Below are 16,875 nucleotides of genomic sequence, written 5' to 3'. Positions count from 1 at the left end.
TTTCTGCCTTTCCTGAACAAACTTATTTTAAAGAAACCAGATAGTCCACGTTCATTGACAAATATTTTATTTAGCTAAAAAGAATTCTCTTACTTAAAGAAAAATTGACTTCAAATATTCTACTTGGGAAGTTTTTAAATATTTTAATTATAACTTCCTCCAAATAAGCCTGACTTGGCCCTTTCTCAAGAAATCGGGTTCAAGTTAATTCACAATGGTACATTGTCTGTCTTTTAGATATTACATACACTGCTCTTGGATATTTCAACATTTTACACATTGCTGGTATAAATATATGTGAAAGCAGTTTGATAGTATATATTCATAAAAACCTGTTAAATATGCGTACTTGGTTTTAGCAAATTAGCTTCCAGGAATTATTCTTGGGAATGCTAAGAACATATGTTCAACATAAAGGTTCCAGCTTAACCAGCATCGTTTTATGAGGGCTGGGACCTACACTTGCCTATCTCTCTGCTTGCTTTGGTATCTGTCACCCCATGCAAAGGTTTAACAGGAATGTGGTGCTCCTAGCAATTTTCAAAGTATCTAAAATTGACAAACAGCCTGATGGCCCAGTGTTAAATTTTAATACATTGTTGTATGCTGCAACTTGTTTCAGACTGCTCTGTCAGTGTTGGAACCCGCACTGCCAAAAGACTTGTTAAATTGTTAGAGCCCACACTGCCCCAAGCTGCTCCAGTCCGAGGGTTGGGGTTCAGCAAGAGAGAGAGTGAGGATGGACACGAAGAATGGAGACCAGATAGAGTGTGATTCAATCCCGTTTATTCTTCAGTCTCTCTTCCTAGTCCAAGTCCCAAGTCTTGAGTTCCTAGTCCCTAGTTCCTAGTCCCTAGTATCTCCAAGTTCCAAGCTTCTTTCCAAGCTCCCTTCCAAGTGCCTAATGCTTAATAATAATAATTTCTTCTGTCTGCCTCTCTCCTTTTATATGTCTCACTTCTAAGCCACGCCTTTAAATCATGCCCTTAGGTCTTGTCTCTAAATCTGATTTCTAAGTCACACCCTTAAGTCACACACCTTTAAGTCTCACACACCCAAGAGACAATCCTGGGTATCTAAAACAAGATGTTATCAGAGTGTGCTCAGCTGTTGTAGGCTATTGTAATCAAGTCTCTTGTCAGGGTATATGGCTCAAGATGGCTGCAAGGATGATAGCTGCTTTCTGTCGGCTCCCAACAGCAACTACTAAAGCAATATTATAGGGCTGGTGAGATGACTCAGCATGTCAGACTGAGGATTTGAGTTTTCTTGGAACCCACATGGTGCAGAGAACCAACTCCCATAGCATGTATATCCACATGTACATGTACAAAAATAAGTAAATGCATAAGAATGTATGGTAGAAATAGATTTATAAGCATGGAAAGACATTCTGTTTTTAAATATATATATAGGTACCCACTAATAAGCAGAAAAATAGCTGGACAAATACATTATAAAATATTTTACCTGTGAGTTGGTTTATTTTGTTCACGAAACTGTAATTTCTTTATTTGGTAGTCTGTTCGTCTATTTGAGGCAGGGACTCTCTATGTAACTCTGGATAGTGTAGAACTTGCTATGTAGATCAGGCTGGCTTTGAACTCACAGAGATCCAGCTGCTTCTACCTCCCAAATGCTAGGATTGAAGGCATGTGTCACCACACATGTGCCAGAAACAACTGTAATTCTTAATAGTCAGCCATAAAAATACAATTTTATCTAAGAAGATTTATTATAACATTCTAAAGGGGTGAAAAATATGCCAGGGTCTTAAAGATAATTTATTTGTATTTTGAGTGTAGAAATTGACATCTATTCCATAAAACCTTTTATTCTTTGATGAAGTTTCTGAAATTTTCATTTAATGTTACTGAATTCCTCAACCTTAAGAAATAGTAATTTATTTAAAAAAAAAAAAAAAAAAAGCTATGTCATGAGGGTATGAGAGCACATTCTGGTAATCCCAGCATAGGGGAGACTAAGATAAGGAGGACTGTTGCCAGCCTGAACTGCAAAGTGAGTTTAAGGATAGCTTGGGCTACATAGTAAGGCCTTGTCTAAAGAAAAAAAAAATACATCTGAATAAGCCAGATAGGTAGATGGGTTAGATTTACTGAGCCTTGAGCAGATTTTGCTGTAGGTTCAGGTACAGTGCCAGGTGTTGTTGACATTCTAGTCTTTTTATTGTGTCTTTTAGCCAGAGCAGCTGGTCCCTCACATCAGAACTATTTATTCTGCCCTTTTATGTACCATACAGTAATACTGATAGGTTTTTAAAGTGAAGACATGTTCCTTGCATTCTTTGGCCTCTAAAAACATCATGGGGTATGAATAGTAGGAACTCTATCACCAACATGTTCATTTGTGTGCACACCTCCATTACAGCATCACCCAGAAGAGTCAGTAATTCACCATACAGGTACAGATCCTTATGTGCATTTCCTTAACAGTTTACAGAGTCATGCTTTTGAATGGTGACTACTGGTTGCAAAACAACATTCTTATGTGTGTTAAGGTCTGCACATTTCCATGGTGAAAACATGAGTAGCTTAATCCTGATGTTATCAAATTACTTCATATTTTCTATCATTTCTTCCTTTGTAGAAACCTGTCTAAGCCTATAGCTGTGCAGTATAAAGAAAAAGAAGATCGTTACGTTGACACATACAAGGTAGTTTCAATTTCCATTAATACTTTGGTACATGAAAAATGGAGCTTTATGAATTTACACTTTTACATTTGTAGTATTTATTTTTCTGTCTTTTGTTTCCTTGTACTTTAAGAACTATAAATTATATAAACTGAAATTGTTTTTGTGTTAGTTCTATGAAAACACATTCCAAGAACAGAAAGTATACTGTCATTTTGGCACAATTAAAAGGCTAATTAGTCTACTATTTTTTTCAGATGCATAAAAATTATGCTTCTTAGAAAAATCACAGATTTTCAGAGATGCAACTATTTATGCCTCTGAGTATTATTTATATTAATTAGAAAGAGTGGTATCTTTAGATTAATATGATCACGTTACTTTGTTCTGAAATAAAGGTCATTGGTACTGAAGGGACACTAGCTCACTCAAGCATGCGGCTCTGGCAGGCCTTGCCTTTCTTTCCCATTCCCTCTGCCTTGCTAAAAACCCGTAGCTTACATTCCTAAAGCTGGCCACCAAGGTCTGTTCCATTATTTAGCCACTTCCTCCTCTTGAGGCTAACTACCAAGGTATATATATATATATATATATATATATATATATATATATATATATACCGAATGTGTGTTTTTCTACTATAACACTAGACATATTCAGAAAATATGCATTTTATTGATTTTAGATATAAGATTTCCTATTAAATAAAAATGAGTTACCCATGTCAACAATGTTAATATTAATAAAATTTTATTGGAAACTTAGAAAACTGACTTACCATATAGTACGTTCTTCATAATAGTGTAATAATGGGAGTGGCAGAAGCAATTCTCTCATATTCCCACATAACTCATGTCCCAATTCCAGAGATGTCCCTCTAAGTACCTAAAACTCACCATTTGATTTTCCTGCAATTGAAAATATGACATCTTGGCTAGAGAGATGGCTCAGCAGTTAAGAGCACTGACTACTCTTCCAGAGGTCCTGAGTTCAATTCCTAGCAACCATGTGGTGGCTCACAATCATCTGTAATGGGATCAGATGCAATCCTTTTGGTGTGTCTGAAGACAGCTACAGTGTACTCATATACATAAAAATAAATAAAAAATTTTTTAAAAAAGAAAATATGACAGCCTATCTCTGTGAGTTCAAGGCTAGCCTGGGCTACACAGAGTTTCAGGACGGCCAAGGCTACACAGAGGAAACCCTGTCTTGAAAAACCAAAAAGAGCTGTGCTGTGGCAGTGCACGCCTTTAATCCCAGCACTTGGGAGGCAGAGGCAGGCAGATTTCTGAGTTTGAGGCCAGCCTGGTCTACAGAGTGCGTTCCAGGACAGCCAGGGCTACACAGAAACCCTGTCTCAAGAAAAAGAAAAAGAAAGAAAGAAAGAAGGAAGGAAGGGAGGGAGGAAGGAAGGAAGGAGAAAGAGAAGGAAAGGAGGGAGGGAGGGAGGGAGGGAGGGAGGGAGGGAGGGAGGGAGGGAGGGAAAGAGGGAGGAAGGAAGAAGGGAAAGAGAGAGGAAGAAAGAAAGGCAGGCAGAAAATAAATATGACAATCTGTGAGAGTCAAGACATTACTTGTAAACTCATTACATCCAACTTTGTTATCAGGCAGACAGAGCTGTAACAGTGAGCATAGTGACAGGAAATGCATGGCCAAGCCGCCTCCTTGGTGATGGGGAGAGTTGGAGGTGGGAAAGATAAAGATCATCATTTTCTTGTTAACTCTGTGTTTAGCTCTGCAGAACTGTCACACACCGATGTGTTAATAGTGGTAATGCATGCTATCGTATTACATTTCCATTCCTAGAGAAGCACTCAAAGCATCTCATGAAACTATTCAATACAGAATTCTATTGGTAAGATCAGCTCTCGGTTTTGAGTGCACCCGTGTAGATATTTGGAGCTGTTAGCTAGGAGTGAGAAAGCAAAACGGGTGTGTTCTTATGACAGGATAGGAGTAGAGTAGAGAGAACAGGGTAGTTCTCATTTGGCCTGGGGTCAGTAGGAGAGAGATTTGTAGATCTTCAGAAGGGCTATGGGATACTGTTGGGAAGTCAAGAATAATGTCAAAGGGCTGGAGGAGAATGGGAGAGAAAAGTAGCCACACATGGAGCACACCATGGAGAATCCTCTTGTTCTGTGTCCTGCAGTACTTGGAGGAAGAGTACCGCAAAGGAGCCCGAGACGATGACCCCATGCCTCCTGTGCAGCCCTACCACTATGGCTCCCACTACTCCAACAGTGGCACCGTGCTCCACTTCCTGGTCAGGATGCCGCCTTTCACAAAAATGTTTCTAGCCTATCAAGGTAAGGATGTCTTCTGTAGCCACCCCAAAAGTCATGCTATATCATTAGAACAAAAAACCTTGACTAGCTTCTTGAAAATTAACCCTAACCAAGCCCAGGCAAAGGAATTTTACTTAACTAGTTACTAGAATATTCCTTTAAAAAATGGTAGTCAAATCTTTCTCCTGTCTGAAATTTTTAGCTTTAGAAAGTATCTACATTTATAAAAATGCAGTTTGACTTTTAAAAATTAAGATCTAATTCACAAACTGCAAAATTTGCCAGTTAAATTATATTCAGCTCAGCCGGGCAATGGCGCACGCCTTTAATCCCAGCACTTGGGAGGCAGAGGCAGGCGGATTTCTGAGTTCGAGGCCAGCCTGGTCTACAGAGGGAGTTCCAGGACAGCCAGGGCTACACAGAGAAACCCTGCCTCGAAAAACAAAACAACAACAAAAAAACCAATTATATTCAACTCATTTAATATTTTGTGAAGCCCTGGCTATCCGGGAACTCTACCTGCTTCTATATTCTGAGTGCTAGGATTAAAGGTATGTGCCAAAACTTTTTTTTTTTTCCCCACAAGACGCGGGAGCTGGAGCACGAGATTCAAACGCGCGCACCAAGAGACTTGCGCCCTCTGCGGGCGGGCGCCTTAAGGGATGACAGAGGAGCTGGTTAGTCAACAAAAGGATGGACTGGGTATTAGGACTATCTTGTACCTCACGGGTACAAATTGGCATAATTATGCTCTAATTGTATTTTGAGAGAAAAGTTTCATTTTAACAGGAAGGGTGATGTGTAGGAGGAGCTAAGGTAGGAGGAGTACTGAGAGGAAGAAGGAGAGGAGAAGCTAGGTGATGAAAAAGAGAAAGAGGGGGGAGACAGGAAGGCAGATATTCATGTATCTCCACCAGTCAAAGATAGTTGATATATCTAGGTTGGTCAGTGGGTTACACCTCTGATTGAACAATTCCAAATTTATAAAGCCTATGATTAACATTATTTTAAAAAAATGTATAAATGCAAAAAGGAAAGGGGGGCATGGGATAGGGGTTTCCTAAGGGGGGTGGGGGGGGAATGGGGATAGGGGATGCCATCTGAAGTGTAAATAAAATATCTAATTAAAAAAAAGGAAAAAAAATAAAATAAAGGTATGTGCCACCATACCCAGCTCAGTTCTCTTTTAAAGACTTGCAAGCCAATAATTATTTCAAAGCACAAAGATTTTGTAGCTTGTGTAATTTTTTTTTGTACAAAAGTCTGTTATAGGAAAGTATTGTTATTATTTATAATAACTGGTTAATAGAGAACATACTGGCATCATTACCATAGTAAAGCTTGCTAGTAATCTAGCTTAGCACTTTGCATGACAGCCTGAACATGACGGGTAATTCACTGGGTGCCAGTAAGGACAAACTTGCTGCACTATCCCGTAAGAGCTGAGGTTTTAGCTCTGTAGTTGTTCCTCGTGACCTCTGTTTAGGGAACCATTGTGCATTCAGTTTGTCCTACCCTGTTTTAGACTTCTTTAGTCTTTTATTCTTAAAGCAATCTCTTAGAGGAATGAATTTATATTTCTATGCTTAGTCTATAAATGGGGCTTTTATTTTTCACCCCGTAAGCTCACAGAGTAAAGTCCCACATGATGGCTGTTCAACAGTTGAGACAGAGGGAGTGTTGTATGTGCATGGGCCAGTGTGAGTATGTGCAGAAGCCAGAGGAGGGCATTGAGTATTCTGATATAGTACTCTGTGCCCTGTTTTTTTTTTTAAAAAAAGGGTCTCTCGCTGAACCTAGAGTTAGTCTGACAGCCAAAAAGCCCAAAGACACTTCTTTCTCTCTCTCCCAACCCCATAGCACTGAGTAACAGGCACACATGTGGCCACTCCCAGCTTTTTCACATGGGTTCTGGGATCCAAACTCAGGTCCTCAATACTTGCACTGGAAGAGCCATTTCTCTAGTTTCCCAAGGCAACCATTATGTCCCTTTCTTCCCTCTCAGTCTTGCTTCCCTAGTTAACTTAATCTTGGGTTGAGAGTGTCTGTATGTATTGCCTCATTCCAGCTGGTGCAAGGAACTCTCATAAACAAATGAGCAGCTCTGTTAAGGAAGAGCACCCAGAACTGAGATATACATGCATATATACTTAGAATATATATATATGTATATATATATATATATATATATATGTGTGTGTGTGTGTGTGTGTGTGTGTGTGTATTCTAAATATACCATTTTTTGAAGATCTTTTTGGACATAATAACATTCATTTAAGAATATCAATTTTTTTTAAATGGCAGAAAAAATAGAATATTTTATTGTAGTTTAAAACACTGCAGTGCTATTAACATCCCTCCAACTAAAACCATATTTTCAGTGTAGCCCAAGAATCCATCAATGTGGAATTCCGAGTCAGCCATCAATCTTTATTATGTTGCTGTTATGAATAGATTCATGTACAATAGTACTTTTTCTTTATCAAGTAGTTACATTATTGTTGTTTTGAAGCCCAGTCTCCTGTAGCAGAGTGGGCCTTCAACTTGTGTAGCTGAGGTTGGCCTTGGATTCCTGGCCTCCACCTCCCAAGTGCTAATATTACAAGTGTGCACTTCTGTGACTAGATCTTTGTGAATATTTTTAAACCCTCACATTACCTTAATCCTCATTTCAATTTCATTAGTTTTATGCTGGCTTCTGATTTTTTTTGTTTGTTTGTTTTGTTTTTCGAGACAGGGTTTCTCTGTGTAGCCTGGCTGTCCTGGAACTCCCTCTGTAGACCAGGCTGGCCTTGAACTCAGAAATCCACCTGCCTCTGCCTCCCAAGTGCTGAGATTAAAGGCGTGCACCACCACTGCCTGGCGATTTTTTCTTTCTTAATCTAATGAGTTAGTTCAGGAATTCTAAACCTTGGCACTATAGTTACTTTCAGCTACATATTTTTTTTGTCTCAAGTGTTGCCCTGTTTATTCCATAACATTTTAGCAGCATTCCTATCTTCTACCAATTACTGTTAGTGGTACATGAACTCTACCATGTTGTGACAACCAAAAGTAACTTGAGACATTAGCAAATAACACCCAGAGGACAAACATGATACTCATTGAGAACCTCTAATCTAATATGTACATAATATTCTAGATTCTAGTAATTTTCAGTAGGACATTTTAAGAATAGAAACTACAGAGAATCTTACAACCCAAACAGAACCTATTGTATGATACTCTTGTTACATAGTTACTTCATCTAGTTCTATGTGCCTAACTTCATGATGGCCTGACATTTTTTACTTTCTGGAACAAAAAACTATAAATTTTATTTTTCTCCAGATTTAATTTAGTGGCCAGCCAGTGCTAACTGACTCAGTAGATGGAAAAGTGATAAACATAATGGAAAATGTAGCTCAGCAGGGCAGGTGATCGTGGAGAAAGAAATGCACTCGCTCTTTTGACACTGCTGAGCTTGGTGCCAAGATGAGTCTGTGACAGTGTCTACACAGAAGATCTGCTCAGACTCCAGCAAGTGTAGAAGCCCTTCAGGCAATACAGCACAGTCCCTCAGAACCGTACACACAGCTTCTGTCCTCAGCAATGGCCTTTGCATGTCACTTAATATTCCCAGTCTGTGATTGTGTTCACAGAAAAGATATGGGGACAAAATTCAATTCTTTTTCATTAATAGTTTATACCAGGAAAAAAAATGAACAGAAGTAAGTATGCTCAGTTTTATATTGATAACAATTTTAGTTAATGGTTGAGCTCAGTACTAGTGCATCTGAAAAGGAGTGTCCGTATTGCATGTTGTGTATGTGGTGTAGGAGTAGAAGGGGCTAAGTAAGGGAGAAAGTGGTCTGAAGGGAAGGGGCGGGGAAACAAATGAAGATAATAAATAGTGTGTTGTCTTTCCCATGCAGAATCCAGTGTATCAACACAGACACAAAACATAAAAGCAGAAGAGGGCCCATCTGCAGGGGACCATGAGGGTGGGCAGCAGTGGGAATGAGGAAAGAAAGGTGAGGGATGATAGGAGAAACAGATACAAGGAAATTACAGTGAAATAATATATGAAAGTGTAATAATAAAACATTATTTTGTACACTAAAAGTTTCATTATAGAAAGCAGTGGCCCGACTCTTTAGTAAAAGAAATGTCTAAATAGTCTTGGTGACTACTTTCCTAACTTTATCTTCCTCCCATCCTCTCTCTTTTCCCTTTTTTTCTCTCTCTTGTGTGTGGTTGTATGGGTATAAGCTGCATGCATGAATGTATCTGCTTGTGGAGGCCACAGATCACCAACAGATGTGCTCCTTAACTGTTCCCCCAAGTTTGCAGCCCCATGGGGGAAGCAACAGTGTCAATCAGCCAGACACTCCAAAGCTCCAGGGACTGGACCACCAACCAGAGAGTACACATGGAGGGACCCATGGCTCCAGCCACCTATGAGGATGGCCTTGTTGGATGTTAGTGGGAGAAGTGGCCCTTGGGCCTGAGGGTGTTCCATGCCCCAGTGCAGGGTGGGAAGATGGGAATGGGTGAGTGGGTGGGGGAGCACCCTCATAGAGGCAGGGGGAGGGGCAATGAGATAGGGGAATTTCTAAGGGAAGACCTGGAAAGGTGAAAACAACTGAAATGTAAATAAAGAAAATATCAAATAAAAAAATAAACTGTTCCCCCAATTTATCTTTTGAAATGGAATCTTTCACCGAACCTAGAACTCATGTCTGCTCAGCTGCATGGCCACTGAGCTCACACACAGAGTACCCCAGTGCTAGGGTTACAGACACACATCAACCTACCTGGTTTTTACAAGCATGCTTGGGATCAGACTTTTGTCCTTTGCTAAAAGGTACTTTGCCACCTAAGACATCTCCTCAACCTATAATTTTCTCTTTTTAAAATTATGCATTTATTTAATAAAGAGGTCATTATTGTGTGTTCATTATGCACTGGGTGACTCCTGCTTTTGTGAAAGTTTCGTTCTAAGTAGAAAGCAATAGTCATGTAGGCAAGTAGATGATAGAAATTCTATTAGAGGTATGATGGAAGCATAATGCAGTTGAAAATAATGTGGTTTCAAATATTTGAATAATCCTTTAAATAAATCAAAGGACCATTACTTTAATCATTTTTAAAGTAACAAAAGCTATGGGAAACTTCAAGTGGACTATGGTCTTTGTGTCTTCATTATATTATTGGAATTTCATTGTAGATCAGAGTTTTGACATTCCAGACCGAACATTTCATTCTACAAACACAACTTGGCGCCTCTCATCCTTTGAATCCATGACTGACGTGAAGGAGCTGATTCCAGAGTTTTTCTATCTTCCTGAGTTCTTAGTGAACCGTGAAGGTAAACAGTAGATCATTTCTCATATTTTGAAGAGTATGCAATAGAGTTATAATTTACCAGGAGTAAAAGTAGATTTTCTAAGAATTGAAATTTGAATTCTCAGATAGGAGAGATTCATGTCATTAAATCTATAGTTTTATTTCCAGGTGAGCTTGAGAACTTCTAAAGTTTTATAGGACTGAGGACTGGGTACATATAGAAAACTATATTTTTAACTATTAAAATTATTTTTAATATGTATTTTAACTTTATTACATATTTTTTCTGTTTGTAAAAGTTATACTCATTAAGAAGTAATAGAAAAAACCAATTCATTGAAAAGTGTCATTAAAATCTGAATGATTTTATAAGGAAATAAGAGAAATGAAACACTCTGGGGCTAGAGCTGTAGTTAGAAGGGCTGGGCTTGCCCACCATGTACCACGTAAACCAGGTGTGGTTGTGCACACCTGAAATCTAGACTGTGGGTGGGAAAAAGCAAAGAAGAAAAACTCTCAGAAGAATTATCTATAATCAAAAGTCAAAGGGTATTCTGGAAGATAAACTCCAATACTGTGATGCCAGTGACCAGTCACCTTGGCCACCCTTTCCTGTTCTTTGGCAGAAGCTCTCAGACAACTCTGAGAGGGGTACTTTGAGTTGCTTTCCTTAATTTCATGTGACCCTTGAAGAATATATGAAATTGAGATATATCTTTAGGTAAGTCAGTGTTAGACAAAACCCCTTAGAATTTCATTGTTTGCTATCTCCTGAGACTATTTGGTGAATTATTAATGCACTTAACCTACTAGTTACCCTGGGGCTGTTTCATCATGTTGGCTATTCAAAATCACCTCAGTGTGGAGCTCCAGTGGCACACAATATGCAGTACTAATACAAAAGTACAAGCCAGGTATCAGCAGCTGCAGCTCAGGGTATAAATATCCATGGATTCCGTTTAGAGCTCATTTAAATCTGCTGCCTGTTTTCTCTGTAGTCTTTCATGTACGTTCTTATTATGTATGGCTTTATGACAAGTCACCCCAACACCTAGTGACTCAAAGCAACAATAAATTTGCTATTAATTATAGTTTTTGCAAGTCCAAGTTAACCAGGTGTCCTCGGTTGCATTCAGAGCTTGGGCTGTTAGGGCAGAGGGAGTGGTAGATCCACGGCTCCTTTCTGTAAGTTGATCTGTGCTTTTTCAGAGGTGTTCTTCAAGGAGGTTGATTTGGGCTTCCTCACAAACTAGTTGGCTACTCAGGGCTCCAAAGGCAAGTATCCTAAGAGAGGATAGAAGCTAAATTACCTTTTCTAACCTAGCCTTGTTAGCCAAATAGCTGCTCATGGTCCCCTTTTGTTGAGAGCCGCTCTGCCCCACGTTTGGGGCCAAAATGTCAGGGACCGCTCTATCAATGTTGGAACCCTCACTGCCAAAGCCTTGAGGGCTAAATTGTTCCGCCTCATACTGCCCCAAGCTGCTCCGGTCTGCAGGTCGGGGTTCAGCAAGAGAGAGAGTGAGGATGGATGCAAAGAATGGAGACCAGACAGAGTGTGATTCAATCCTGTTTATTCTTCAGTCTCTCTTCCTAGTCCAAGTCCCAAGTCTTGAGTTCCTAGTCCCTAGTGCCTCCAAGTTCCAAGTTCTAGTCTCGAGTCTCATCCAAGTACAAGTGTCTAATCCAAGTTGCCTGTCTCGAGTCTCAAGTGCCTACTAAGTACAAGTGTCTAATCTCAAGTGCCTAATAATTTCTTCTGTCTGCCTCTTGCCTTTTATATGTCTCACTTCTAAGTGACGCCTTTAAGTCACACCCTTAAGTCTCACACACCCAAGGGAAGATCCTGGGTATCTAAAACAAGATGTTATCAGAGTGTGCTCAGCTGTTGTAGGTTATTGTAAACAAGTCTCTTGTCAGGGTATATGGCTCAAGATGGCTGCAAGAATGATAGCTGCCTTCTGTTGGCTCCCCACACCCTTTGTCTACCCAGATTCAGATTGAACAATCATTATTTACCACTTGATAATGGGGAAATAAGAAACCCAGAAAAGCATAGATAGAAAGTAGTATAGCCTCTTATTCAAAGGTAAATAAAACAATAACTCTTATTGGTTTATTTATGGGTATGATAGTTCTGCCTACATGTGTGTCTATACCACATGTATGCAGTACCTGCAGAGGCCAGAAGAGCATTGAATCCCCCAGGACTTGAGTTACAGACAGTTGTGAGCTTCTGTGTGGGTGCTGAGAATTGAACTCAGGTCCTCTGGAGCAACTAGTGTTATTTTTGTTGTTGTAGTTGTTTGGTTGGTTGATTTTGGTTTTTCAAGACAGGGTTTCTCTGCATAGTCTTGGCTGTCCTGGAACTCACTCTGTAGATCAGGCTGGCCTCAAAGTCAGAGATCTGCCTGCTTCTACCTCCTGAGTGCTGGGATTAAAGTCATGCACCACCACCAGCAGCTTATAAGCACTGTTCTTAACCATTGAGCCATCTCTCCAGCTTTCTGCAACCTCTTATTAAAACTATAACTTCCTGTAATGCTCCTCATGTCTTTTCCTATCAGCATTCCTCTTGCTACCCTTTAGTCATCTGTTCTGAGTAATGAGTGTCTTCTTGGTACCTGATGTTTAGAATGATTTGAAGTACCCTGGGTACCTGAAAGTTTGGAATGATTGAGTTCATGGTCTCTCCCTTACACAGAGAAGCCATCTGAAAAATAAAAGACAAAACAGAAACAAAGCCAGAACCTGTTTAGTTAATATGTTATTATTTTTGGTGGGCTAGGAATACTTAGAAGAAAAGGAGTCAAGGCAGACCTGTATATTATCCATAAAACCAATATACTATGACAACTTTGTAAGGGGTTTTCTAAACTACAGAATATTAATATGTATTAAATATATAGTACTCGATATATGAAAATACAACAATCTAGAAATTTTTATACAAAGCTTTAATTTGATTTTAATCAAATTTATAATTAAAGATATCTAAGCACTCAGTGTTTAAAGAGTTTGGTGAGTATACTACTGAAATTCATGGGCACTGATTTTTTTGCTTTTTCTCCATCCTGTTAGAAAGTGGTCAAAGGATAAAGTTGAAAGTCCCAGCCTGAACTAGCATCCTGTCCCTAATGGTACAGAAAGAAAATGAACAACAGTTCATTCTTACTGTCAGACATTTCATCTTGCTGCTGCCATAAGAGTTGCATTGCACAGTTACCTGTTTTCCAGAGCTCTTATCACTGTGGGCTAAATGAAACATGCACTGGCGGAGTTAAAAATTGTGTTTTAATCCTCAGGTTTTGACTTCGGTGTTCGTCAGAATGGTGAACGGGTTAACCATGTCAACCTTCCTCCCTGGGCACGCAATGATCCTCGGCTGTTCATCCTAATTCACCGGCAGGCACTAGAATCTGACCATGTGTCCCAGAACATCTGTCACTGGATTGACTTAGTGTTTGGCTACAAGCAAAAGGGAAAGGCTTCTGTTCAAGCCATCAATGTTTTCCATCCCGCTGTAAGTGACTCTTTTAAGACTCTACACACATTTCTGTATTAATGTTCATTTTCATTAGAGACCTGTCTGCTCCGGACAGCTTCCTATATTGAATTCTAAGAAATTGAGCATCCTTGGAGTTACTCCAGTTGTGGTGAGACAGCCACTAGGCAAGAATTGCCACTTTCCTTCTACAGACAAATTACTGTCCAGAAAAGGACACACTTGCAGAATAGTCGACTGATTATATCTGCCTAGACAGAGTAATCAGCCCTTAATAATTCTGCAGCACTAAGATCTGTCAGATGATCCTGGGCCAGAAGGCAGAAGAACAGATGCTCCAACGTTTTGAAGTAGAGCGAGCGTCCAGGTGTTCAGAGGTCTCTATAAATTGGCTAAGTTTTAGAAGCTATGCTTTGTGCTTCCCACAATTATAGTTAACTCAGTCATTCTGGATTTCTGATGGGGTTGAAAACTTATAGCTATTTACCTTGAGAGAAAAGATTTGAGTGGATGGTCGTCAGCTGACATTCATCCTAAAGCCAGGTTCAGAACTAAATGTTTTAGTTAGGATAGATGACAGAGGTGCTGGTTAGTCAACAAAAGGATGGACTGGGTATTAGGACTATCTTGTACCTCACGGGTACAAATTGGCATAATTACGCTCTAATTGTATTTTGAGAGAAAAGTTTCATTTTAACAGGAAGGGTGATGTGTAGGAGGAGCTAAGGTAGGAGGAGTCCTGAGAGGAAGAAAAGGAGTAAGAAGAGAAGAAGAAGGAGAGAAGAAGCCAGGTGATGAAAGAGAGAAAGAGGGGAGAGACAGGGAGGCAGATGTTCATGTATCTCCACCAGCCAAAAATAGTTGTTATATCTAGGTTGGGTAGTGGGTTACACCTCTGATTGAACAATACCAAACTTATAAAGCCTATGATTAACATTTTTTTTAAAAAAATGTATAAATGCAAAAAGGAAAAGGGGGCATGGGATAGGGGTTTTCTAAGGGGGGAGGGAATGGGGAAAGGGGATGGCATCTGAAGTGTAAATAAAATAGCTAATAAGAAAAAAAAAGACTCTACACACATGTAAGTTAGAACCTGAATATTTTAGGGTTGGCTGTTAAGGTATTTCTTTAAAATATCCAAGTCATCAAAGAGACAGTTATACTAAGCTATACTACTATTATGTAAGATTTTTCAGGTTTTATATTTCATCTCTTTAAAAGTGTCTTAGATACTATAGTTAGGGATTCTCTAAGACCACCACATACTTAGTGATTTGCCTAACAAATGTATGGACTCAGTTTGTAGCTCTGATTTATGACAGTAAAGGATTCCAAGCATAACTGACTAAAGGAAACAAACAGTGAACAAAGTCTGGGTGCAGCAAGGCACACACACACACCTTGCTCCTCCTGTTAAACCATGAAGAGCATGGTCACTTCCTCCAGGGGCTTTAATGACACATTTCAAGTGGTTTCTGCCAGGAAAGCTGTCTAGAGATCCTAGAGATACGGAATTCAGTATCTCTTTGGGAATGGTCACTTAGAAACCATCTGCCTGATGTGTGCTGAAATTCCAGACCCAGAAGGAATGCAGGTGCTGACACGGACCACATTGTTTGCATAGTGTAGGCAGAGTCACCTAGGAAATGTTCAACCCTGAAATCTCAGCTTCCAGACACTAGCCAAGGAGGTAGCAGAGTTCTCCAAAGAGAGTGGCCAGCTGGCTGAGTTAGCTCTTTTCTGCCTACTATTCTGAGTACCTGTTAAATTTTTTGAAAAGCAACATTTTTCTTCATGACAGAGACAGTACATTTGTCTTATTAGAAAATCTGTAAAATATAACTATCAAAAAGAAGAAATATGAGAAATAAGCTTTGGTTTTAGCATCTAGAGATAAATGTCAAAACCACCTTCAAGACTTTTTCTACACCTGCATATTATTCCAGTAATTTAATATAAATCTTGATTTTTAAATCTTTTCCCCCTGAATAATACAGTCTTAAGTATAGTCTGTAAGAATAGTAGTCATAAGTTGTCATTCTCCATTATTGTAACGGTCACTGCTATCCCTATTTAAGACAGTTTCTAATTCCATAGAAGTAAGGTTGTTATTTACACATGCATTAGTTTATGTTTCTGCATAGACTTAGGAAGCACTTATTATGCTAGGCTCTCTGGGCACAGAGGTAACTAGGGTGAGTAGCATAGGAAAAAGGTGGGTTGGGTGGGCTGACTGCATGCGTTGGGAAAGTTCCAGTGGAATGGGTGAAAGGACATGTCTGAAGGAATAGAAGGCAAAAAAGCAGAGCACAAAGAAGAAGGTATTCTGGATTCTGCATGCTGGTTACTCAGTGCAGACCAACAGATCAGCTATTATCCGCTGCATGACCTGTGGCTGCCCCAGATTTCCACTTAGCAAGGTGAATTGATTGACCATGGGCTTGCTCCACAGTGGTGTCTGTGTAGATGTTACAGATCTGAAAATATTTGTAACAAATACTTTCTATGTGTATACCCCAAACTCTTACAAGGAATCCTGCCTCTGAGTTTGTTTACAGCAGAGACACATACCCAAAGGGTGGCCCAGAAATAAAATTCTCTTTTTAGTCTATTGTTTTCTGTAATTATTTTGGATACCTCCAAGGTGTTCTTAAAAGGGAGAATAAAACAGTTTTATGGTGTTGCTCTAATAGAAGATGATTTTGAAGAGGAGAACACTTTTTATTTTAAGGAAAAAAATTATCATTTGATTCACAAATAAGAGTTTTACCAAAAAGTAGTAAATTGAGGAGGAAAAATACCACTTCTTTCTACTGATCTTAGGTTCCTTATCGGGCCTCCACAACAAAGCAGAGCTTAATGAGGGAACAGTAGGAAGACTTACATAGCACAGGCTTTCACAACACCAGAGCCTTCCTCAAGACTAAAACTCCAGCAAGTGCTTGGACCTGAGATTTTATGCTAGAGCTGATGGAATGTTATGGAGTCTGTGATGAAATCAAAGCAATATGAGGCAAGCAGGTGACAGCAAATAGTGCGGCCTTTTGGCTTACATCATCTGCGTGAGTCAGTCTTCAGATAGGAGGCTGCTCCTTTCCTCCATG

General features: G+C 39.5%; 1 protein-coding gene across 4 annotated transcripts in view; it reads left to right on the top strand.

Moving 5' to 3' along the window:
* Positions 1-16,875, top strand: part of Lyst (lysosomal trafficking regulator) — a 157,750-nt gene that overhangs the window by 115,104 nt on the left and 25,771 nt on the right. For all 4 annotated transcript variants that reach the window (XM_076939358.1, XM_034509980.2, XM_076939355.1 and 1 more), the window contains 4 exons: positions 2,608-2,674; positions 4,806-4,962; positions 10,151-10,291; positions 13,572-13,789. In XM_076939358.1, coding sequence (XP_076795473.1) covers positions 2,608-2,674; positions 4,806-4,962; positions 10,151-10,291; positions 13,572-13,789 — 583 coding nt within the window. The remainder of the gene's footprint in view (positions 1-2,607; positions 2,675-4,805; positions 4,963-10,150; positions 10,292-13,571; positions 13,790-16,875) is intronic.

The sequence above is a fragment of the Arvicanthis niloticus genome, chromosome 8, assembly GCF_011762505.2.
Source record: "Arvicanthis niloticus isolate mArvNil1 chromosome 8, mArvNil1.pat.X, whole genome shotgun sequence".
Lineage (NCBI taxonomy): Eukaryota > Metazoa > Chordata > Mammalia > Rodentia > Muridae > Arvicanthis > Arvicanthis niloticus.
This window is presented reverse-complemented; position numbering and strand designations above follow the sequence as displayed.